Source organism: Saimiri boliviensis, chromosome 1 (assembly GCF_048565385.1).
Source record: "Saimiri boliviensis isolate mSaiBol1 chromosome 1, mSaiBol1.pri, whole genome shotgun sequence".
In the NCBI taxonomy this organism is placed as follows: Eukaryota; Metazoa; Chordata; class Mammalia; order Primates; family Cebidae; genus Saimiri; species Saimiri boliviensis.
The window spans coordinates 114195231-114220092 of NC_133449.1; the positions used below are offsets into that span (position 1 = coordinate 114195231).

Genomic DNA, 24862 nt, shown 5'->3' on the forward strand with positions numbered 1-24862 from the left:
TCTTTAGTGTCTCCTCCTCTGAAGATTATATTCTTATCTCTATCCCCATAGTTTAGTAGTGCCTATTCTTGATCTTCAAATAACAAGCATCATATATTGTATTGTACTCTTTTGGTTTACGGAAAAAGCACAGATTAGGGGAGCTTATTCCTGGAATGCTAATCCTAGGACTCTTTCCCTGGCTTGTGTACTCATCCAGCAGCCTGAGGGTTTAAGTTTCTCCACATTCTCGTCAACACCTGTCAGGTTGCTGGTGGGAGTAAAAGTGATGCAGTCACTTTGGAAGATAATTAGGCAGTTTCTTAAAAAGTTAAACATAGGCCTAGGCTGGGTGTGGTGGCTCACACCTGTAATCCCAGCACTTTGGGAGCCAAGGCGGGTGGATCACCTGAGGTCGGGGGTTCGAGACCAGCCTGATTAACATGGAGAAATCCTGTCTCTACTAAAAATACAAAATTAGCTGGGCATGGTGGAGCATGCTTATAATCCCAGCTACTTGGGAGGCTGAGACAGGAGAATCACTTGAACCTGGGAGGTGGATGTTGCAGTGAGCCAAGATCGTGTCGTTGCATTCAAGAGTGAAAATTTGGTCAAAAAAAAAAAGTTGAACTTGGCATACAACCCAGCACTTCCACCCCTAGGGGAAATGAAAGCATGAGTGGAAACAACCCAAATGTCCATCAGCTAGTAGTGGAATACTACTCAGCAAGGAAAACAACTTGGATGAATCTCAGAAACAGTATGCTGAATGAAAGAAAGTAGACAAAGCACTATACATGTATGATTTCATTTATGAATGTCCAGAAAAGGCAAACCTATACCAGCAAATAGCAGGTCAGTGGCTGGGAGCAGGGCATGGAGGGGGTTGGGAGTAGTTAGGAGAGGAGATTGACTACAGACAGGCTCAAGAGAAATTTTAGGGGTGATGGAGATGTTCTAAAACTGGATTGCAGTAATGGTTGCACAACTCTTTAAATTTATGTAAAACCATTATATACTTAAAATCTTACCTATATGTCAATTGTCTTATACAAAGCAATTTTTTCCCTTGGAGAAATAATGTAATGTTAATTCTTTTTTCTTTCTTTTTTTTTTTTTTTTTTGAGACAGAGTCTCACTCTGTTGCCTAGGCTAGAGTGCAATGGTGCCATCTCAGCTCACTGCAACCTCCACCTCCCCGGTTCAAGCAGTTCTCGTGCCTCAGCTCCACAAGTAGCTGGGACTACAGGTGTCCACCACCTCGCCTGACTAAATTTTTTGTACTTTGAGTAGAGACGGGGTTTCGCCATGCTGGCCAGGCTGGTCTGGTCTCCTGACCTGAAGTGAGCTGCCTGCCTCAGCCTCCCAAAGTGCTGGGATTACAGGCATGAGCCACCATGCCTGGCGTGATGATAATTCTTAAAGGCCAGCTGGCTCAGTGATTATATTTAAGGAAAATACTAACATTTGGTCATCTAGAAAACCCATGTGGGAGGCCGGGCGCGGTGGCTCAAGCCTGTAATCCCAGCACTTTGGGAGGCCGAGGCGGATGCATCATGAGGTCAAGAGATCGAGACCATCCTGGTCAACAAGGTGAAACCCCGTCTCTACTAAAAATACAAAAAATTAGCTGGGCATGGTGGCGCGTGCCTGTGATCCCAGCTACTCAGGAGGCTGAGGCAGGAGAATTGCCTGAACCCGGGAGGCGGAGGTTGCGGTGAGCCGAGATCGCACCATTACACTCCAGCCTGGGTAACAAGCGAAACTCCGCCTCAAAAAAAAAAAAAAAGAAAAAGAAAAAGAAAAAGAAAACCCATGTGGGACACTTGTGTACAAGATAAGCCATGTTGAAAGATTATTCATGTCCACATAGATGCTGGTCTGTCCCTTGAACCACTGTGGGAGGTGACTCCAGTGAGGTTCCCAAATCTGGTTTATCATCTCTCCAACCCCCCACTCCCTCCTGGCCTTTTTTGCCTATGCTGGAGTGCAGTGGTGCCATCTTGCCTCATTGCAGCCTCCGCCTCCCGCGTTCAAGCAGTTCTGCCTCAGCCACCCCAGTAGCTGGGATTACAGGCATGTACCACCATGCCTGGCGTGTATTTTTAATAGAGCCACGTTACCCAAGGCTAGTCTCAAACTCCTGACCTCAAGTGATCCACCCGCCTCAGCCTCCCAAAGTGCTGGGATTACAGGCATGAGTCACTGTGCCTGGCCTCATTCTTAGCCCTTGCCATTCCCTTCATAGCTCCTTTCTACCAGCTGTAGTGTGCACAGAGAGAAAGGGGTGCCTTCTGAAGCACGTTTTTTTCTCTTTTCATTACAGGCAGCAAGCTGCCCCTTGGGGGACTGTATTCAAGTCAAGGTGTCACAATAAGACTATGGCTGCGTTGGGGGATGGTAGAGGGTTTGCTTACTTTTCTCTGTGCTTTCTTACCTAATAGGCTCTGGATTACTGCCACAGCAAGGGAATCATGCACAGGGATGTGAAACCTCACAATGTCATGATAGATCACCAACAGAAAAAGGTACCATTACAGCCAGGTAGCAGCAAGCTTGATTAAAAGGCTTTGCGTAGATGGAAAAACTGTCCAGTGCCGTGATGGTTTCTGTAGACCCATGGCGGGTTTTTTGGCAGACTTTCATTACTGTGATTTCTCCCATCTCCATTGCTGATTTCTACTTTGTATAGTAGCATAGTACACAAGGAAAGTAGACAGTTTAACTATAGTCACTGGTTTCATTTTGGTCATAGTTTTCTGGAGGGCCTCATAAAGAAATTACAGCTGGTGGTTTCTGCTTCATTTCTTGATGACCCGCAGACCAACCTGCCTGGCCTTAAGAGTACACTTGGGCCTCTCCTATTTTTAATATCCAACTCTGGTTGGCCCTAATCAGTGAGTAAATGGATCATCTAGTATTAGATGAATACATCACTAGAGCAGTGCTTCAATCCTGGAGTGAGACATGTGTCCCCAGCCCTTTCACTGACGCCTGGAGCTTTTAATGAAAGCTGTGAATGATGGGAGAATGTTACCATGTGTAACTGCCTACAGTTTCTGAATGGAGGCAGAAAAAAAAGGGTGAGCTCTGTTGTGATCTAGAGAGTGATGGGCCAGGATAATTTAAAATTTTTTAAAAAGCATTTCAAGTGCTCTGCTCTAAAAATGACCTCTTAAACAGTTGCTGAAAGTGTAATTTTTAAGCCAGCGCACCTGCTCACATTTTTTGTGTGGCCAAAGAATTGTTACCTAATGTGATCTGGCCTTGTAAGGCATAGGCATCTAGAAACACTCCTTTCACATGTTTTTTTCTGTCCTATTTGTAGCTGCGACTGATAGATTGGGGTCTGGCAGAATTCTATCATCCCGCTCAGGAGTACAATGTTCGTGTAGCCTCAAGGTACTTCAAGGGACCAGAACTCCTTGTGGACTATCAGGTAAACTTGTTAGCAGAGCTGCTCTGGGTTATTTATACTTGCTTAGGGCTTTTTCTGGTTTGCTGTTTATCTAGTCAGTTTGGATACACTCAAAACCCAGCCATTATTTTACCCCGAAATGCTAATTTTAGTTTTTTCTCAGCTAGTTGTTTTTTGGGGAGCAGAGAAGTTTTTAAATCTAAAATATCTGCAAAGGTCAAATGAAGACTAGAAATTCAGATCAGTTCTAGGAGCCAGGAAGTTTAATTTTTTTTTTTTTTTTTTTTTTTAAGAAAGAAATTAGCTATGGCCATACCATCATGAACATGCCCAATCTTGTCTAAAAAAGAAGTTTTTTATCAGAAAAATTGATTTCTAATACCCTTGGCGGATGGATTGTCCTTTTCTTCTCAGATGTATGATTATAGCTTGGACATGTGGAGTTTGGGCTGCATGTTAGCAAGCATGATCTTTCGAAGGGAACCCTTCTTCCATGGACAGGACAACTATGACCAGGTGAGCAAACACTATCTGGTTCTTGTTTGTTTGGGGGTGAATACCAAGCAAATAGCATCCTTAGATAGGAATACTATGCTTGAGCCACTAATCATCTTTCAGTGTCTGCATAGGAGCTTTTCTTCAAGCTAAAGATTGCATAGAATTTTGTCAGTTTATCAGGTCCCCAGAAGTAGAGGCAGATAATGCTATCTATGCCAAACTTCCAGAGTGATTCTGTGAAGAAGTCAGGCACCTCCTTGTCTAATGAAACTAGATTTTAGTCATGGGATTTTGATGCACCTGTACTAGTCCACCTCTAGAAGATTTATCATCATAAGTTGTGTTATTTTTATTTTATTGCACTTTAGGTTCTGGGGTACATGTGCAGAACATGCAGGATTGTTGCATAGGTACATACATGGCCATGTGGTTTGCTGCCTCCATCCCCCTGAAGTTGTGTTATTTTAAAGGCAGTTTGGAAATTTGCATTCATGTGAACTTCTTGTCCTTGGGTCTGTCTGCCTGCCCTGGACTCGGATTTGTATCTGGTCCCTGCAAATTAAGTGGTGTGGAAGTCTTCTGATTCCTTGGTACAGCGTCCTCATGGGCTCACAGTGAGTTCTGTGCTCAGTGATTTGGTCAGTTTGTTTTGTGTTACAGCTTGTTCGCATTGCCAAGGTTCTGGGTACAGAGGAGCTGTATGGGTATCTGAAGAAGTATCACATAGACCTAGATCCACACTTCAACGATATCCTGGGACAGTAAGTAAGAGAGAGAGAGTGCTTTCCCTTACCCCATTTCAGAAGTGGAAAGGTTAGCCAAAGTCACTTTCTTTTCCTGTTCTAATTATAGTAAAATGGAAATAGCCATCTTTTTTCCTATGCATATTTTCTTTAACTTATTTTAGATATTTGGGCTTTACTTACATCTTTTAATCATTTTACTTCTCTGAGAGGTAACCTGTTTGTCAATAGAAAAGGGAAAAGAAAAATAATGTTACAGAAAAAAAGTGTTCTGGTACTGCATGTGCTTTTTAATGGCCAAACTTGGAGAGTGGTGATTCAAATAAGAGCCTTAGTTTGTTTTTAAATTTTTTTTACTTCATACCTCTTCAAGATGAGGAGACTTATAATTTCTTCTGTTCTCTGTAAAGGATTTTCTATACGATAGCAAATTTTAAAGCGCATTGAGTTTTCAGGTACAGTGCAATAATATTGAAAAATAAATGTTTTGTTAATAGTTTTCAAGCAGTATTTTATGGAACCTCCCTGTGTCTGAGGCTAGCCCTGGGAAATATATCTGCTGACCAATAAAAATTACTCACTCTTCTGCATGCCACCCAGAATTGACTTTAAGAGCCTACAGCATACAAACTAAATTAGAGAGGTTCCATGTACTCTAAATCAGATTTAGAAGTTTTACCTATTTCTGTTTATCTAATCGGGGAGCACCATTGTGTTTCTGGATGTTATGCTGTAACTATGGGGCAGTAGGTCAAGTACCAGTTAGAGATTTCACAAGCTTATAATCAGTGCATTATTCTAAGGTTTTGTTGGCTTTAGCCCTAGGAGATAAGGATTCTTGTTTAGTCTCAGATGACTAATGCTTCATTTTTCTTCTCAGACATTCAAGGAAACGCTGGGAAAACTTTATCCATAGTGAGAACAGACATCTTGTCAGCCCTGAGGCACTAGATCTTCTGGACAAACTTCTGCGATACGACCATCAACAGAGACTGACTGCCAAAGAGGCCATGGAGCACCCTTACTTCTGTGAGTCTCCAGGGACTGTGTTCAGGGGGTGATTCATTAAAGAGAACACATCTTCCACTCTTTCTCTTTGAGACCAGTTAGGAGAATTCTAGGGTATTTGAATTAGATTATTCCTAGAATTTGGCCTCATTAATTGTAGATGATTGAGACAACTTTGCAATCAGTTTCTTGATCACCAGAGGTGTTTGAGTATTCACTGGTTGGATCTCCCTTGAGTTCAGGCTGTTTGACTACTTCCTGTCACCCTGAATTCATAGATCACAAGTATCTAAGATTTGCTCTTAAATATATATACATTTATGTGGAAACCTAATTGAAGATTATTTCTCCCCTCAGAAAACCAGTACTTAGTTAAAGGTAGTAAGATAACCATTATATATTTTGAAAGAAGGAGATGAATAGATGGATGGATAAAAGGAATTTGAGGAAAGGAAAATAGATGGAGAGATTTCACTGAAATCCTGACTGAACTGCTCACTTAGCAGTGTGTACACATTCAGTTTGCATGGTTCCTTATTGTTCTGCATGTGTATGATCCTCCCCACTGATAACATGTGTTTCAAATAAACTTCCTGCTATTACCAGTCTCCTTCCTGGGGAGCAGGGAGGTTGAGACTTAACCTCAGCTCACTTTCTGAATCAAGATGGAAATGTTTAACCCTTAAAGTTGTTGTCTCTGGCTTGATCAATATGCTGTCTTTCCCTCTCCTTTTTTTTCCTCTGGAGATTAAATTTTTGCTTGAAGAATGTATCACTGTAGTCTTGAACCTGTGGCCCATATGCATAAGGGAGACAGCAAATTTAAAAGCCTTCAGCCTTCTAGACCTCAGCCCCAGAGTACTGAGATGTCCCCTCTCCAGTATCTGGCTCAGAAAGCTGTTTTTACCCTTTGAGTTAGGTCAAATTAGGATTACTAATGTTTATGACATGTAATTCATGATCGTTCTGCTTTTCTGAATACATGTCATACTTCAATTTGAAAAATTTCAAAGCACTGTTGCTTAAAACGGATTGGTCTTCTAATGGCTCTTTTACTCACCTTTCCCTTAAAGTGCTTATTACTCTACATGCTTTGAAGAAATTAGGGGTTAGAGATGATGTTAGTATTCAAAGAAAATAAAACTAGTAGAAATGTTGAACAGTGGGCAATTAGGGTTTCTATGCCTCTTAGCAGTTGAGTTCCTACTCTGAGGAAGTATAAGACCTGATGGCAATGACAGTTGCTGGTTATTTTTCAGTGTTTGGTTTTTATACGGCCGGAATTTTGTGATTTCTGGCTCCTCTGTTGCCCTCTGACCCTGGCTTGCCTATCAATCTGTCTCTCAGTCGAAAGTGTGGATTCGCCTTGGGCTTCTCTCAGCACTCCTCACCCTGATTGCCTGACTTTCCTCCTGCTTTCTTGCAGACCCTGTGGTGAAGGAGCAGTCCCAGCCTTGTGCAGACAATGCTGTGCTTTCCAGTGGTCTCACGGCAGCACGATGAAGACTGGAAAGCGACGGGTAATGCAGCATTGATGCTTGCCAATAAAACCAACCAACCAAACACAAACCTTGAAGGAAAACTACAGTGTGATAAAAAGAAATTCTAATCATTCCTTCTAAATGCAAAGAAGAGTAAAGACCTAAAAGTCTGTCAAAAAGCAAGAAACTCCCCAGTGCTAGTCTCCAGGGAGCTGTCACTGTGGCAGCATGGGGATGCACCTAGTTCAGGATCTAAAGGAGCTCTGCCTCTGGAATGCATGGGAGATAGAGACTCGGAGTTGTTGTACATTTACCTTTGTTTAACAGGGCACCACTGTTGAATTAACCCATTCAGTCAACAAGCTCTGAATGTCTGACTTCCTATCTATTCCATTGTGGTCTGGGTTTCCTTTGGTGAAATTCAGGCTCAAGTTTTAGCGAAATGTCAGCAGTCTATACTGACACACCAGCCTCATTTATGAAAAGGAGATATTAAAACAGTGACAGTATTTTTTTTTAAGCTCTTTACAAATCCATGTTTTATGTATTTTTTTATGACATGAGCTCTCCAGGAAATGTACCTCATCCCTGCAGTTTTCCTCCAAGTGGATTCATTTGGGAGCAAACTGCAGTCACCTTCACAAGAGTCCTCTTTGATGTCAGGAGGGATCATGAAACCTTGCAATGCCATGAACTGGTCCATCAGTGCCATCAAAAGTTCCATGCTAAGTGCATAACTTGGAGCTCACCATAACCTTTGTTGATTTGCCTAACCATAAAATCCTGTTGCTGGTTTTTTGTTGCTTTTTCTTTTTTTTTTTTTTTTGGCAGCCTTGTGAGGAGAACTTCACCACTTCCCAGCACATCCCTATGTGTGCACCTTTTTTAATGCACCTCTCTGAAACAGAGACCTTTTTGTTCGCAACCATAACTAAAGCTGGAAAGTCAGTCTTCAGGCAAGGTGAGGTAGGAAAACATCCCATTAGAATTTTTTCACAAAAGACCGAAAAAAACAACTTTCTCCCACTTCCTTTTATTCCCATGAGATACAGTTTCCCACTGTAATCAGGGTAATATGCATTTGTAAGTTCTGATATGTGACACATTTATGTGATGGCAAAGATAAGTCTGTCTTGCATGCAGGTATTAGAGTTGTGTGGGCAGGGTCATCTGATAAGCAACTGAGACGAATATACAAGGGGCTTGGGGAAGAAAGTGGTGCTCCTGGAGCAAGTGTTGGACCCATTGTGCCAACCTTCATGTTAGCAGAGAAAGCTAGAATTTAACAGAAATAGGGCTGATTTCATTTTGGGGACTCAGCACCAACATGGTTTCTAGGCAGTCCCCTCACCCCAGCTGCAGGGCCATGCCACAGCTCTGGGGACTTCACATACCTAGGCTAGAACTAGAGGTGTCTACCACATCACCCTTTAGGATTTCTTTATTAACTATTTAATAATGCCATACATTTTTATAAGGTTAGATTGTTTGTTTGAAACATTTGTTTACATTCCATATTCCAATAAAATCTTATTGGTATTGGTAGCAGGTCCTATCTCTAAATGTAGATTCTATTTTTGTCGTTTGGTCTGTGGGAACTTAAAATACAAATGAAACTCTTCTCTTATTATAGAGTTGAGGTTATAGAGTAAAAAAATAAAAAATAAGATCCCAAAGCCAAGAAATGCATTCAGTTAAGGTCCTCATACCAATGCTGCCTGCTTGCATTGCACATTCTGTATATTAATGTAAACATTTGTTCTACCTGAAAGTTAAAAGCAAGATGTGAGCTCTTGCCTATATTGATAGGTCAGGCAGCAAAACTCAGTGTTTTGGATTATCAGAAGCCTTCTAATGTGCCCTTATAGGCAATCCTGAAGCATTGGATATTGTCAGGGAGATGTGCCACTGCGTGTCTTTCCTGCTCCCCCTCCAATCTCCGTTATCACCAACTCCTCAGCCCTCCCTTTTTTTTTTTTTTTTTTTTTTTCTTCAAGTTGCCTGTCCGGACCAGGCAAGAGGAGCCTACTGGAGGGTCTTGGTGAAGCGGTAACCCTATTCCTTTCTCTTGGGTTCCCCAGAGGTAATAAAAGTACCTGGAGGAGAAGAGTCAGGTGATTGCCCTCTGCCTGTCTCTCTGACCATGATGTAGGTGCAGACACAGCCTGCCTGCCTTGTCCTAGGGTTTTGTAATTGCAGCTTTGACACAGACATTCTTCCTTGTAAGCACACAGCTTGCTTTTCCAGCACCTATACTTTTACTTCTCTTCATGCCTTAGACTTAGAACATAACTGGGCTTGAAATGCTCACCCCTTCCTGGGTCTGGTCTGGACACCTAGGCCATTCTTTCCCAAACTGAAGTGAGTCCAGTTTCAGGCTGTCTTCTTTTCCTGTCTCCAAAAACCATTTTTGTTTCCAAACCTAGCTCCCCTGAAATTTTAAGACTATTTACCTAGGTTCGGAGATGGTCTTGGAGAGTTCCAAAAGGGGTGTGTGCGTGTGTATCTGTCTGTCTGTGTGTGTGTGTGTGTCTAATATTTAGACTAAATCATGGTAAATATATGTACCCAGTATCCTTTTCAGTTAGCATATTCTTTCTTAAACTCATCTCAGTACTTTTCATTTGTTTGCATCATTATCTTAAACAGGTTAAAAGTGCCTATGATAAGGACTTAATTATTTCCTAAAGAAAAGCAAAAAATGTGGGGAACAGGGTAGTGTTATACTATCATCTCAGGTACTGCCTATGTTCAAGAACATAGACCTGGTATGGTGAGAACAAAGGTTCCTATGCCAAATCCAGATGGATATGTCATTTGTTGGCTACAAGTGAGCCTAACTGCAAGCTTTGCTTCTGCTGAGAAATCTCATGGTGAGAGCAGAACTCATGAAGTGCTGAGTCATATTTGCATCTCTGGTGTGGTGGCAGTTCACCCTCCCCTGGATGCTGTCAGCTGGCCTTGCTTTCATCCTGTCCCTGTAGGCAGGGTAGGTGGCTGGGTAGAAGCCATTGAGTGTATGATGCAGACCAAGTTTTCCTGGGCCTTTCACCAACTAGAGAAGCGCCAGTGTTGTTCAGTGAGGCACTCAACACCAGTCACTCAGCTGGCCTCCTCCCAGACATTCTGTAACTTGTCACCGCTCACAAGGTTTAAGGCAAATGTGTTCCCTTGCAGAGAGGAAGGTGCTCTCAGACTGATAGAGGAGACAGATGAACTCGTAATCCTTGGGGACTTGGAGAGAGTGGCTAGGGGAGGGACTGTTAAAAGAAAAGGGACCAATAAGAAAAACCATCTAAAGGTAGCTCTTGAGGAGGAAATGGACTTCTTAAGGAGATCAATTAGAGGCTACCAAGTTTATGTTCTGGAATGCACCCTGGGGAGGTTGCTGCCCCCTGGATTGGTCCCAGTGGACTGAAAGGTGGTGCTCTCGAGTCAGGTGCTGAGTCCCAGAGAGAGCTGGGTGCCGTGGGGCTCACGGTCTGTGCCTACTCAGGGAAATGACTTAGGTTCTCCCAGGTGCTCTGTTGATAAGGATGGAAGCAGAACTACTTTGAGACACAAGCAACAATTGGAAGAATTTTTTTATATGAATTGAAATAGATCTAAGAGCCCGGTTAACAGTTTCCTTTAATGCCAGTTCAGATTAAATGATTAGGAACCTGTGTTGCTGTGTGAGCACCCACAGGAACAAGCAAACTTACTTCCTACAAATAAATGATGGGATATTAATTGATCAGAGTCACGGTCGTTTCAATATAAACCCTTCCGAAAGCAAAAGCAGGGACCACATGAGCACACAAGAAGCCAAAGTTTGTCACTGACCTTAATAAATTAAGACTGAGTAACATCCTGCCTTTAGGAAAAACTAACCCCAAGGTGGAGACCAGGGCAGGGGACGTGGCAGCGAAGCATGGGGCCAGATCAACCAGTAATAACATGCTTCTGAGCTATGTGGATGTGTAAATGAAAACACCCCAAACTAGATATTGTAGAGGCTGGAAAAATATGTGATGGGATTATACAGGTGATGCATATTTTCGTGTCGAGACTCAACAATGTGCTACAAATGTGATACTTAACCCTGAACTGCATGTATTGGGGATTGTTTTTTTTTTTTTTTTTTTTTTAAGAAAAAAAAAGAAAACAACTTTGAATCAATAAATTAACAGTTTTTCACTTGCTGGCTCTTCTTGCTGTAAATGGTGACTAAGAGGTTGGGACAGAAATCTTGACAACTAGTGGAAAACTTGGATAATCTTCAAGGACCATGGAGCCTTCTGTTTCCTTCTGTTTGCAGAAAAGCAACACTGCCTGGGTTGTGATCCTTTACAAGTGACTACTTCAGACACAATTGGCCACCTCTTTGTATCACTGGATGACTGATGTATGATTTATGTGCTGCTGCCCTTAGAGGGAAGAAAAATGCCATGTTAAATCCTGTTTTCTTAAATAAAAATGTTGACAATAACCAGCCTTCCCAAGTGGAAGACAAACCATTGCTATGAGGACCTTAACTTGTATTTCCTGTCTCTTTGGGGAGAGGGGAGGGGTAAACTTTGAAAGGCAAAGATGTATGTTACACCTTGGTATGAAGACTTTCCTTTAGCAGAAGTGGGACTAGAGTGTCCTGGTGGGAGTATTCCATTTTTATGTACTTGCCTCTGAGTCAGGCCACTCAGACACCTGCTTCTTGGGATTGACTGTTTCAGTGCATGACTTTAACCTTGTGGCCAAGTGTTCTGCATTTGTGAAATTCCCTCCCTAGCCCCATTCCTGGCAGCACATGCTATTGTTTGTAAGATGGTGGGGTCTTTAATTAGTGTGCTTTCTCCTCACTGAGCCTCTGTGGAGTTGGGTGCTTGGAATCAGCTGAAGTGCTTGAAGGCAAATACAGTCATTTCTTAACCTTATGCACCACACAGCCGTTTTCAAATACTACGCAGTGGAACCCTTCCTTTACCCAAAGAAAGTTCATGAAATGATGCTGTGTGTGTGACAGCTTCCCAGGTGTCTATTCGTTTCTCAGTACTGTAGTGCTGTTCTGGGAGGCACTGCTGCTAGAATCCCACTGCTGGCGTCTCACCACCCACTCGCTATGCTGGACATGGAAGGAGAAATGAGGTTTTCAGGCCATGCCAGGCAGCTAGCTGTTTCCAGGGGAGAGTTAAAAATATTTGAGCTCACTTACTGCTCTTTATTAGTGGACTCAGCCCTTTTTCTGAGTAAATACAGACCCCTTCTTAGTCCCAAAACACCTCAAATAATCAGGTCAGGTCTGAGGGCGACCTAGAGCTGATTGCTGAACTTGTAGCTTGACTGGTACAGAATGGTCAAGAGTCCGAGGCTTCTCCATTAGTGCCCTGGACTCAAGGGATGGGGTGGGGTGGGGTAGGAGACTGGGTCACAACACGTGCCCAGAGCACCCTTCCTGTGACAAAGCTGTGCTAGAGACCACAGAAGGCTGTGATCGGAAGAAGAAGGCAGAGGGTACTGTTGGAAACCTGAACTCAAAGCAAGCTCTTGCAGGGTTCACCAAGTGGCATGGGAAAGCCAAGCTTGCATTCTAGCACAGGCCCTCCTCCCACAGGTGGAGGCCTCCCTTGCCTGCTCAGGTTGATTAATGCCATCTTTCCCTCCTCCCGTCTCTTTCCCCAGGTCTGTTGCGGTTCTCCCACTTTTCCATAAGCAGAACAAGAACCAAATCAAACGTCTTAACGCGTATAGAGAGATCACGTTCCGTGAGCAGACACAAAACGGTGGCAGGTTTGGCAAGCACGAACTAGACCAAGCGAAGGGCAGCCCACCACCGTATATCAGACCTCACTTCCGAATGTAAAAGGCTCACTGGCCTTTGGCTTCCTGTTGACTTCTTCCCAACCCAGAAAGCATGGGGAATGTGAAGGGTATGCAGAATGTTGTTGGTTACTGTTGCTCCCCAAGCCCCTCAGCTCATCCCGTGGCCGCCTGTTTTTCCAGCAAACCACGCTAACTAGCTGACCACAGACTCCACAGTGGGGGGACAGGGGCAGTACGTGGCATGGCGGCAGTTACATATTATTATTTTAAAAGTATATATTATTGAATAAAAGGTTTTAAAAGAAATGCATGGAGAGTTTTCAGTATGGAAAGGGCCATCAACCGGGACCTGTGACACAGGACGAGCCAAAAGCGCATTCATGCCAGGTTCTAACCAGATGAAGCAGGAGAGGTCCCTGGGGCAAGGCAGGCCAGTTTTCATTTTTGTTTTGAGATGGGTTCTTGCTCTATGATGGAGGCTGGAGTGCAGTGGCACAACCATAGCTCACTACAGCCTCGACCTCCTGGCCTCTTGTGAGCTCCCTGCTTCAGCCTCCTGAGTAGCTGGGATTACAGGTGCATGCCACCACATCTGACGAGTTTTCTTAAGTTTTCTTGTAGAAATGGTATCACCATGTTGCCCAGAGTGATTCAAACTCCTGACTCAAGCGATCCTCTCTCCTCGTCCCCCTAAAGTGCTGGGACTACATAGAGGTGTGAGCCACCACACTCAGCCAAGGAGGGCCCATTTGTTAAGGACTCTCTTCCAGAGCTGAGTGGTGTTAAGTGGTACACAGTGAACCAGTCCTAGGAATGGGAATAACCATGGATTGTTCAAGTAGACTCTGAGCCAGGAAAGCTGGGCCTTGCCTTGAACACATTCCCACTGGCCAGCATCCTCCCCTGGCCTCACCTTCAAATCAGGAGAGTCACCTAGCATGGTAGGTGGTGGGTAAATGTCGCCTCATGTGAATTTAGGAAGATGCCTTGGCCCTTTCTTGGCTGCCCCTTTGTTCCCGTCTCCACATTTCATTCCATCTCAATCCTGTCCCCCCAGCTGAAGAAAGGCCTCATCTTGGAGGCTGGTTGAGTCTGCTGTCCTGAGGCAGGAGAGAGGTCAGGGTCTCTGATATGAGAGCTGCTTGTGACCACACATTCTGAAGCACCCATGAACTGGAAGGAAAAGTGGACACGCAGATACAGAGCTAGAACAGAAGCACTGGTTGTATTTGTTAAATGAGAGAAACCCAGTGCTATAAATGAGCCTTCATTGGCTCCCATGGTCCTCAGCTGAAGACAGCAGTGCCAGGGCAGGTGAAAGCAATGGCCATGACCTTGTCCTGGCTGCTGGTCCATGTCCTCTCACTGCTTGTAGGACAACAGAAGCTGTGGGCAGATCTAGACACCCAAGCGACTGCATGGCACACCAGCTAGGTCTCCACAAAAGCAACGTGGTCCACGCAACATTCTCCTCTGTGGCTAGTTCTGGCCCACGGTGGAAACCAAGTGTGGATGTTCACAGTTTTCAAAGTGACTAAAGGAAAGCAAAGAGGCCACTTTCAGGGCAGCCACAGCATCCTGGTGTCCTTTGGACCAGCTTCTGTGGTATCTAAGCTGCTGCTCAGGTGTGGGAGCTTGAAACTGTGCATGCCCCCTGGACGCCAGCAGGTGACGACCCACAGGCCCCACCAGTAGGACACCAAGCAGATAGACTTGGTGCTTTCCAGCTCCATCACTGGCCTAATTTTCTCAAGCTGTCTTGCTCATGGGGCCCTTTGTGATTCAAGGCTGTGCAAATTTCTGTTAGTCTCCCAGATCTCTGGGATGGCATCAAAATACCTTGTTATAATGAGCATGTCCTGTGAACATGCTTAATGCATGCACGTTTATCTCTGCTACAGAGCACAACTTGCTGCCATCTGAGGTCTTTTCTGGACATGAAGGGTCCATTCTGTGCCAGTCAAAAATGATTCGAACAGAATCATTTGATTGGCTTGCAAGTCATGTAGAACTGGGAACCATAGCTTCCTCCTCCAATTTCCCCCCTCAACCAGGGCTCTCTTTAAGTGTGAAAATCATGTTTTCCTCTAAAAACCTGAAACCTCTGAAGCATATCAAATAACTTTGAGTTTTATGGATAATTGCAGTTGGGTGGAGAGCGTGTGGTTGTAGAAAGAAGGAAAAGGAGGTGATTTTGAATAGGTTGTTTTGACTTTTGAAAGCAGGGACATGCCCTAACACCCACTAACATGAAAACCATCTTCAGCTCCTCCTCAACGTGCTTGGAGATTCAGAACATCAGCTCTCATCTCCCAGTGGTCCTGGTTGTGTTCTAAACAATATTGATTGCATTTTCCTGATTACGAAAGTAATATTTGCCGGTGGTAAAAAATTCAAATGCTTACAGAGAAGTAAATAATGAAAGCCCCTGCCCCCAGCCGCATAACACACACACACACACAACACACAAACAACAAGCTCGCATGAAAGCCTCTTCCTCCCTTAGAGGTAACTACCATTAAATTTTGTGTATATCTGCCCATTTTTTTCCTATGCACTTAGTATGATTCACTGCAACCTCCGTCTGTAATCCCAGCACTTTGGGAGGCTGAGGCGGGCGAATTACTTGAGGTCAGGAGTTCGAGACCAGCCTGGCCAGTATGGTGAAACCCCGCCTCTACTAAAAATACAAAAAAATTAGCCGGGTGTGGTGGCACACACCTGTAATCCCAGTTACTCAGGAGGCTGAGGCAGGAGAATCGCCTGAACCTGGGAGGCAGAGGTTGCAGTGTTAGAATCTAAGTATCAGAGGTTGCAGTGAGTCGAGATCGCGCCACTGCACTCCAGCTTGGGTGAAACAGCGAGACTCTGTCAAAAAACAAAAACAAAAAAACACCTCAAGGTCCTGGGAATTTACCTATGCCAATGCAGTCTTGCATTATTTATTTATTTATTTATTGAGATAGAGTCACAGTCTATTGCCCAGGCTGGAGTGGACTAGCATGATTTTGGCTCACTGCAACCTCTACCACCCAAGCAATTCTCCTGCCTCAGCCTCCCAAATAGCTGGGATTACAGGTGCGGGCCACCACGCCCAGCTAATTTTTGTATTTTTAGTAGAGACAGAGTTTCACCATGTTGGCCAGGCTGGTCTCAAACACCTGACATCAAGTGATCCACCTGCTTCAGCCTCCCAAAGTGCTAGGATTACAGGTATGAGCCACCACACCAGCCGCATTATTAACTGAAGAAATATGGGTGCCCTTTAAAGAGTTTGTCAGATTAGGAAACAAAAAGAGCCAGAAGGAGCTAAACTAGGACTGTAAGGTAGATATCTAATGACTTCTTGTTGTATAAGTCTTGCAAAATTGCCCGTGTTTTTCATGAGTGAGCAGGTGCATTGTGGTGGAGAAGGAGTCTCTAGTGAAACTTTCCCAGGCATTTTTCTGCTAAAGCTCTGGGTAACTTACTCAAAACACTCCCATAGGAAGCAAATGTTATCATTCTTTCGCTCCCTTTGCTTTGAGCATCCCAAAAAGCCATTGCCATGACCTTTGACTGGTCTACTTTTGCTTTGGCCAGACCACTTTCACCTCTGGGTAGCTACTGCTTTGTGTTCTGTCATCAGGATCGTACTGGTGAACCCATATGTCATCTCCTGTTACAGTTTTTTGAAGAAATGCTTCAGGTTCTTGGTCCCGCTTATTTTTAATTGCCATTGAAAGCTCTGCTTTTCTCTATAGTTGATCTGGGCACAGCAGTTTTAGCACCCATCAAATGGAAAGTGTGCTTAGCTTTATTTTTCTTGATTTTTAAAATTTTCAAAATTCTGTAAACAGAACAAATTGAGATGTCTGTGCTGTTGGCTATTGTTTCTTTTCTTTTTTTCTTTTTTGAGACAGAGTCTCACTCTGTCATCCAGGATGGAGTGCAGTGGCAAGGTCTCAGCTCACTACCACCTCCACCTCCCAGGCTCAGGTGATCTTTCCACCTTAGTCTCTTGAGTAGCTGGGATTATAGGAGGCATGCGCCATCATGCTAGGTTAGTTTTTAAATTTTTTTTTGTAGATACAAGGTTTCATTATATCGACCAGGCTGGTCTCGAACTCCTGGGCTCAAGTAATCCTTCCATTTTGGCCTCCCAAAGTGCTGGGATTACAGGTGTGAGCCACTGTGCCCAGCCGTGTTATCATTTGAATTGGGGAAAATGCATAGTTACTGAGAGAAAGTTATGAGAACAATACAACCCCTAAGAGACCACAGAGTTTTTGTGGGCCGGCCACTGGGCTCAGTGAGCCCTGATTCCACACTGAGGAGGGTCTTTATGGACTGGGTGGGTCTGGAGCTGCAGAGGCCAGGAGACACAGAGCCTGTGCTGGGCCTGCAGTGGCCAGGAGTCCCAAGTCTGTGATTCCAATTCACTGATTCAGCACAAACCTACTGCATATCCACTTAAAAATGCAAGCACTAGGATTGAGCACTGGGAATACATCTATAAGCCAGACAGACCTAATTCTTTCTCCCAGAAGCTCAAAACTGAGTGATGGGTGAGACAGACAATAAGCAAATAACGATTTAGACTGTCAAGGGGTGATGAGTGCTAGGAAAAACTCAGGCCGAGTAATGGGAGGACAAGCGTTGGTAGGGTGTCAAGGGGGTGCTGTTTTTAAGACTGGGTTGTCAAAAACATCCTCTCCAGTAAAGTCGTATTGTGGGCTGAGTGATATCTCCCCAAATGCATGTCCACCCAGAACCTCAGAATGTGACCTTATTTGGAACGAAGGTTTTGCAGATATAATTAGTCAAAGATCTCAAGGTGATGTCATGCTAGGTTCATGCTGTGCCCTAAATCCAATGCTGGGTGTCCTTATAACGAGAGGACACAGAGATAAGGCAGCACGTGGAGACGGAGGCAGAGATTGGAATGACGCTGCCACAAGCCAGCAAATGCTTGGGGGCCCCAGAAGCCAGGAAGAAGCAAGGAAGGGCCCTGCCCCAGAGCCTTCAGAGGGAGCACAGCCCGGTCAACACCTTGATTTTGGACTTCTTAGCTTCCTGCACTGTGACAGATTACACTGTTATTTTACATTTATACATTATTTTGAATTAATTTTATTTTTATTTTAGACAATTGCCACCATACTCAGGTTGTGGTCATTTGTCATGGCAGCCCTGGGCAGCTAATACAGACAGTGACTGAGTGGAGTGCTGAGTGCGGAAAGGAGTGAGCCAGTGGAACTGGCAGGACCAGCCAGGGCAGGGGCAGGGGCAGAGGGGAGCGGGGGAGAGAGGGATGCAGGCCCCGGCAGCACTGAGCGGGAGCGCGTGAGGAGAAGGATGTGGGAGCAAAGGCCGAAGCGGTTTCAGGGAACAAGACGGAGGAGACTAGAGTAAGGAGGTTTTTTTAAATGTGTGTGTATATATATATGTGTGTGTGTGTGTGTGTGTGTGTGTGTATTATTATGTATGTATGTGTGTGTATGTACATGTATATACATATACATACATATTTTTAAAACTATAAACTTATTTTTAAATATTTTTTGTATTTTATATACACACATTTTATATATATACATATTCCTCACTCTGTCACCCAGGCTAAAGTGCAATGGCACAATCTTGGTTCACTACAACCTCCACCTCCTGTGTTCAAGAGACTCTTGTGCTTCAGCCTCCCCAGTAGCTAGGATTGCAGGTATGCACCACCACACAATAATAGCCACCTTCTGCTGACCATCTGCTATGTTCCAGACATTTATTTAAAACTTTCAGCTGCTTGGCTAATTTTTGTATTTTTCTATAGAGACGGAGTCTCGCCATATTGCCCAGGGTGGTCTCAAGCTCCTCGGCTCAAGCAATCTGCTCACCTTGGCCTCCCAAAGTGCTGGGTTTATAGGTGTGAGCCTGAGTTTTATTCTTAGCAAAATGAGTAGCTACTAGAGCAAAGAGCCACTAAGAGGATCCTTCTGGCTGCCATGTGGAGGCGGACTACAGGATGGCAAGAGTGGCCGTCAGCAATCAGGAGGAGGCTGTCTTGGGTGTACAGGGGAGAGGGGCTGCATTAGGCCCTTCTTACGTTGCTATAAAGATATGTCTGAGGCTGGTTAACTTATAAGGAATAGTGATTTAATTGGCTCACAGTTCTTCAGGCTGTACCAGCATGGCTCCAGCATCTCCTTCTGGTGAGGCCTCAGGAATCTTACAATCACGGCACAAAGCAAAGGGGACCAGGTGCACCACATGGCAGGAGAGGGAGCAAGAGAGCAAGGGGGAAAGTACCACATAGTGGTTTTTTGTTTGTTTTTTGAGACAGGGTCTCAGTCTATCACCCAGGCTGGAGTGCAGTGGTATGACCTCAGCTTACTGCAACCTCTACATCCTGGGTTCAAGTGATTCTTGTGCCTCAGCCTCCCAAGTAGCTGGGACTACAGGCACACACCATCACACCCAGATAATTTTTGGCATTTTTAGTAGAGATGGGTTTCACCATGTTGGCCAGGCTGGTCTTGAACTTCTGGCCTCAAGTGACCTGCCCACCTTGGCCTCCCAAAGTGCTGGAATTATAGGTGTGAGCCACTATGCCCGGCCAGTGCCACACACTTTTAAACAACCAGATCTCACATGAACTCAGAGCAAAAAATCATTACAAGGACAGCACCAAGCTATTCATGAATGAGGGATCTGTCCCATGACCCAAACACCTTCCACCAGGCCCCAGCTCCACCACTGAAGATCACATTTCAACATGAGATTTGGAGAGGACAAATATCCAAACCCTATCAGAGGCTGATGCTTGGACCAGGGCAGTATACATAAAGGTAGGGATGTGATTAGATTGGAAAGATATTTTGAAAGTAGAGCTATAAAATTTGCTGATGTGGGCTGTGAGTAAAAAGTGGAGCTCAAACTGACTCCAAGGTGTTGGGTCTGAGCACAGAATCAAGTTGTCATTTACCAAAATGGGCAAGACTAGGGGAGGAGCAGGCTTGGGAAAGGGCTGTGTGTGGGATGTGTATGAGGGGAGAGGGTGGACAAACTGTAAAGCTCTGTCTGGGCCATGTTAAGATCAAAATGCCCATTAGACCCCCCAGGGGAGAAGTCAAGTAGATGGTTGGATATATGCAAATGGGGCCCCAACAGGGCAGTGGGATTGGAGATAGACTTTGGGAATATGGGTGGAAAGAATCGGCTTATATAGAGAGAGGTATTAAAGTGATAAGACTAGCAGATATTTGAGGGAATGGAGTTTGGGAAGAATGGAGTTTGCAGATGGCACTTGGAGCCCTGTGAAGCTTAGACACGGAGGAGGTGAGGATGGACCAGCAAAGAAGATAAAGAAGGAAAGACTGGTGAAAAGAAAAAAGGGGGCAAAACCAGAAGAGTATGGTGCCTGGAAGTCAGGGGAAAATGTGTTTCAAGAAGAAGGAAGCAATGAGTGGCTGCTAAAAAATCAAGTCATATGAGGTGTGAGAATTGGCCACTGGGTTTGCCAACATGATGGTCACTTGTGAGCTTGAGGGTGGTGAGGCAGAAGTGGGATTGGAATGGATTGAAGTGAGGACAGGAGAAAAAGAAGTGGGGACTATAAGACAACTCTTTTGAGACACTTTGCTATAAAAGGCAGCAGAGAAATTGAGCTGAAAGGGGAATGAGGTAGGCCCAAGGGAGGGGATTTTTTAGATGGGAATATTGCAGCTGTTCATAGACTTATGGACGTGATCCTCTGCAGAAGGAAAATTGATAGTGCAGGAGCATGAGCGCTTCGTTGCAGGAATAACATCTGTGATGGGTCAATGGCTTTGGGACCTGGTGCCCAGGGCTGGCCTTAAATAGCACAGATGGTTCTCCTGTGTAATGGGAGGGAAAACGTAATACCTGGACATGTACAAGTCCAGGTTGTGTGTTTGGTAGAAGAGACCTATGGAAGCCCTGTTAAGCTTCAGTTTTCTCAGTAAAATAAAAGCAAGGTCATACTTCCTTAATGGGTACACAGTCCCTGTTTGAAATGATTAAAAAGGATGGAAAATAGATCACGGTGATGGGGAAGAAGGAGAATGAGAAGAAGAAGAGGAAGAGGAGGAGGAAGATGGTATCACTGTGGGAAATGTTGAAAGTTGAGGAGAAGAGGGGAAGGTGATAAAGGAGAGTGTTAAGGCTTGGCTATGTCCCCCCACCAAATCTCATCTTGAATTGTAGCTCCCATAATTCCCATGTGTTGTAGGAGGGACCCAGTGGGAGATCATTGACTCACAGGGGTGGTTTCCCCCATACTGCTCTCACGATAGTGGGTAAGTCTCACAAGATCTGATGGTTTTACAAGGAGAAACCCCTTTCACTTGGCTCTCACTTCTCTCTTGTCTGCCACCATGTAAAACGTGCTTTTCACCTTCCACCATGATTGTGAGGCCTTCCCAGCCACATGGAACTGTGAGTCCATTAAACCTCTTTTTCTTTATAAATTACCCAGTCTTTGGTATGTCTTTATCAGCAGTGTGAGAACAGACTAATAAAGCAGAGCAAGTGTGCAGGAAATGTCAGAGAATTGCTGAGCGGCACTAAGTGCCCACTGGAGGTCCATGGCTATGAATTTAATGCAAGATGAGTCCTCATGGCTGTGAACCTTTCTCCAGCCATCTCTGTCTGAGGATAAACTGACGAGACCCAACCACATTTAACCCAGCTTGGGTTTTGCCACATGAATCCATGTGCATACCAGGAGGAGAGGGTGAAAATGTAGCGGAGGATGTACTCAAACCAATGAGTTCATAATGGGCCGTGGAATCTAAGCCAGGACAAAGGAAAGTGAGGATGTGACAGAGGTGAGGGAGCATCCAGCGTAGGAGAGCAGTATGTTCAAAGTCCCAGTGATGCTGGGTAATTTGAGGACTCAACAACTCAGGACATGAGAAGTAGGGAGCTGAACAATAGGAAGGGTAGTGGAGTGGGATGCTTGAGAGAGAGGTCTTTCCAAGTCCTGGGTCATCAAAAACAATGATAGGGGTTGGTGATGATGTGGAGAAATTGTAACTGTCATACATTGCTAGTGGAACTAGAAAATGCTGCAGTTACCTTGGAAAACAATTTAGTAGTTTCTCAAAATGTTAAACAGAGAGTTGCGGTAGGACCCAGTAAGTTCACTCTTAGGTACATCATATGTCATCATAAGGACTTATATATGTGAATGTTCAAAACAGCCTTATTTCTTTTTGAGACAGTTCTGCTCTTGTTGACCAGGCTGGAGTAGAGTGGCGCGATCTTGGCTCACTGCAACCTCCTTCTCCCAGGTTCAAGTGATTCTCCTGCCTCAGCCTCCTGAGTAGTTGTGATTATAGGCACCCGCCACTATGCCCAGCTAGTTTTTGTATTTTTAGTAGAGACAGGGTTTCACCCTGTTGGCAAGGCTGGTCTTGAACTCCTGACCTTAGGTGATCTGCCCGCCTCGGCCTCCCAAAGTGCTGCAGGCATGAGTCACCGCACCCTGCCTCATAACAGCCTTATTCTTAATAGGCAAAAAGTAGAAACGAGCCATATATTTGTCAACTGATGAATGGATAAACAAGTGGTATATCCATACAAGGGAATGCCCTTTAACAACAAAGATGAACCATCCTGATTGCTACAATGTGGTTGAACCTTCCAAACACTATGCTAAGTGAAAGAAGGCAGACACAAAAGACCACATTTCGTACAATTATCTTTAGATAAACATTCAGAAAAGACAAATCTATAGAGACAAAAGCTAGAAGAGAGATAGACTCTTTTTCAACTGATGAAAGTTATGGAAAATTTGTGATGATGATTGCAGAATTAAGTAAATAAATGAAAAGGCATTGTGCACTTAAAATGGGTGAGTTTTCTAGTAAGTAAATTACATCTCAATGATATCCGTTGCACACATATCAGAAATGGTCAATCATGAGAGCAATGGAGAGAGATATTGGGCCAGGCATTAAATATTCAAGAGATGAAGCAGGGATCTGAGATGGCTGCAGTGAGGGAAGGGTGGTGGGTAGCAGAGGCTGACGGTGTAAGTTTCAAAGGAGCCGGGGGGTTTTGGAATGAGAGAGAGGCAATGGTCTGGGAGGAGGTACTAAGAAAGAGGAGGACCTACATCCCACCTCTAGACCACTCCAGTGGTTGAGGGGTACAAAGGAGAGGGTTACTTTAAGGTACAAAGGTTGAGGGGTACTCTAAGAGGATTGAAGAGAAAGCCATGCCTTCTGGGCATAAGCAGACAAGATAGAGGAGGGAATGGCATGGGCAGGAACTGAGGTGGAAAAGTGCTCACTTATGGGAAATGGCAAACACCAACCTGGCTGAATAAAGTATCAGTAAGGGGATGATAGGAGGGAAGCAGAGACATATTCATCCAGAGGAAACGCAAACTTCAGGGACCCTCACTTGCTGGGCCCCTTCCAAGCACTTGCGGGGTGACTTAGCAATTTATTTAAGTGATTGACATGGTTTTGTAACATTTGTAAAAATAAGCAGAGGATTTGGATCTCATCAGAGCTGAGCTGGTGAATCCTCTTCATAGGTATTTTTTAAAAAGCTGAGTCAAAATGGAACTTCCCTCCCATCAGAAATAAAGGTAATAGTGCAGAGTATATAGTTATAGGTGGGCATGATGGCTCACGCCTATAATCCCAGCACTTTGGGAAGCCAAGGAGAGTAGACTGTTTGAGCCCAGGAGTTCGAGACTAGCCTGGGCAACATGGTAAAACCCTCTCTCTACAAAAAATACAATTAGCTGGATGAGGTTGTGTGTACCTGTAGCCCCATCTACTGGGAAGGATAAGGTGGGAAGATAGCTTGTGTCCAGGAGGCAGAGGTTGCAGTGAGCCAAGATGGCAGGCACCACTGCATTCCAGCCTGGGCAACAAAGTGAAACCCTGTCTTAAAAATAAAAATAAATGAATAAATAAACAAATAAACAAAAAGGACTTTTCCCTCTTTTAAAAATGGGACTGAAGCAAAATAGAATTAATCAGAATTCCTGGCCGGGTGCAGTGGCTCATGCCTGTAATCCAGCACTTTGGGAGACCAAGGCAGGCGGATCACAAGGTCAGGAGATTGAGACCATCCTGGCTAACACAGTGAAATCCCATCTCTACTAAATAAATAAATAAATAAATAAATAAATAAATAAATAAATAAATTAGCCAGGCATGGTGGCACGTGCCTATAGTCCCAGCTACTTGGGAGGGTGAGGCAAGAGAATTGCTTGAACCCAAGAGGTAGAGGTTGCAGTGAACCAAGACTGCACCACTGCACTCCAGCCTGGGCAACAGAGCAAGACTCTGTATCAAAAAAAAAAAAAATCAGAATTTCTAAGTTTGGAAGGCACAAATAAGTGACAGCACCACCAACAGCAGCACATATGTTGGTGAAGTTATTGTGGGGAGAATATTTATTATTTTCATTATTATGTAGAATTTCATTGAATAAATATACACAAATTTATCCATTCCAATGTTAATGGGCATTTGGGATGTTTCCAATTTGGAGCTATTATAAATGCTGTTGCTGTGAACATTCTTGTACATGCATTTTATGGATATAAGTACTTCTGTTTGAATATACTCAGGATTAGAATTTCTCAGTCACAGAGTATGCATATGTCTAACTTTAATAGATGTTGTCAGTTTGCCAAAACAGCTATATCAATTTAGACTCCCACCAGAAAGTATGAAAATTCCAGTTGTTCCACATCCTCTCCAACACTGATATTGTCAGTGCTTAAATTTTAGCCACGGTGGCTGGGTGTGGTGGCTCATGCCTGTAATCCTAGCACTTTGGGAAGCTGAGGAGGGCAGATCACCTGAGGTCAGGAGTTTAAGACCAGCCTGACCAACATGGAGAAACCTTGTCTCTACTAAAAATACCAAATTAGCTTGGCATGGTGGCACATGCCTGTAATCCCAGCTACTTGG

The 24862-nt window shown here is 44.2% G+C and overlaps 1 protein-coding gene across 2 annotated transcripts in view; it reads left to right on the forward strand.

The window, feature by feature from the left end:
- The window catches only part of CSNK2A2 (casein kinase 2 alpha 2), a 39232-nt gene extending 26000 nt beyond the window's left edge, over positions 1-13232 (forward strand). The window contains exons 6-12 of one of the 2 annotated variants that reach the window (XM_039479046.2): positions 2424-2507; positions 3308-3418; positions 3812-3913; positions 4556-4656; positions 5519-5667; positions 7073-7166; positions 12786-13232. In XM_039479046.2, the coding sequence (XP_039334980.1) occupies positions 2424-2507; positions 3308-3418; positions 3812-3913; positions 4556-4656; positions 5519-5667; positions 7073-7149 (624 nt within the window). In that variant the 3' untranslated portion in view covers positions 7150-7166; positions 12786-13232. Of the gene's footprint in view, positions 1-2423; positions 2508-3307; positions 3419-3811; positions 3914-4555; positions 4657-5518; positions 5668-7072; positions 7167-11427; positions 11645-12785 lie in introns of those variants that run through there. The other variant, XM_074402254.1, reaches the window with a different exon arrangement.
- Positions 13233-24862: the final 11630 nt, after the last annotated feature.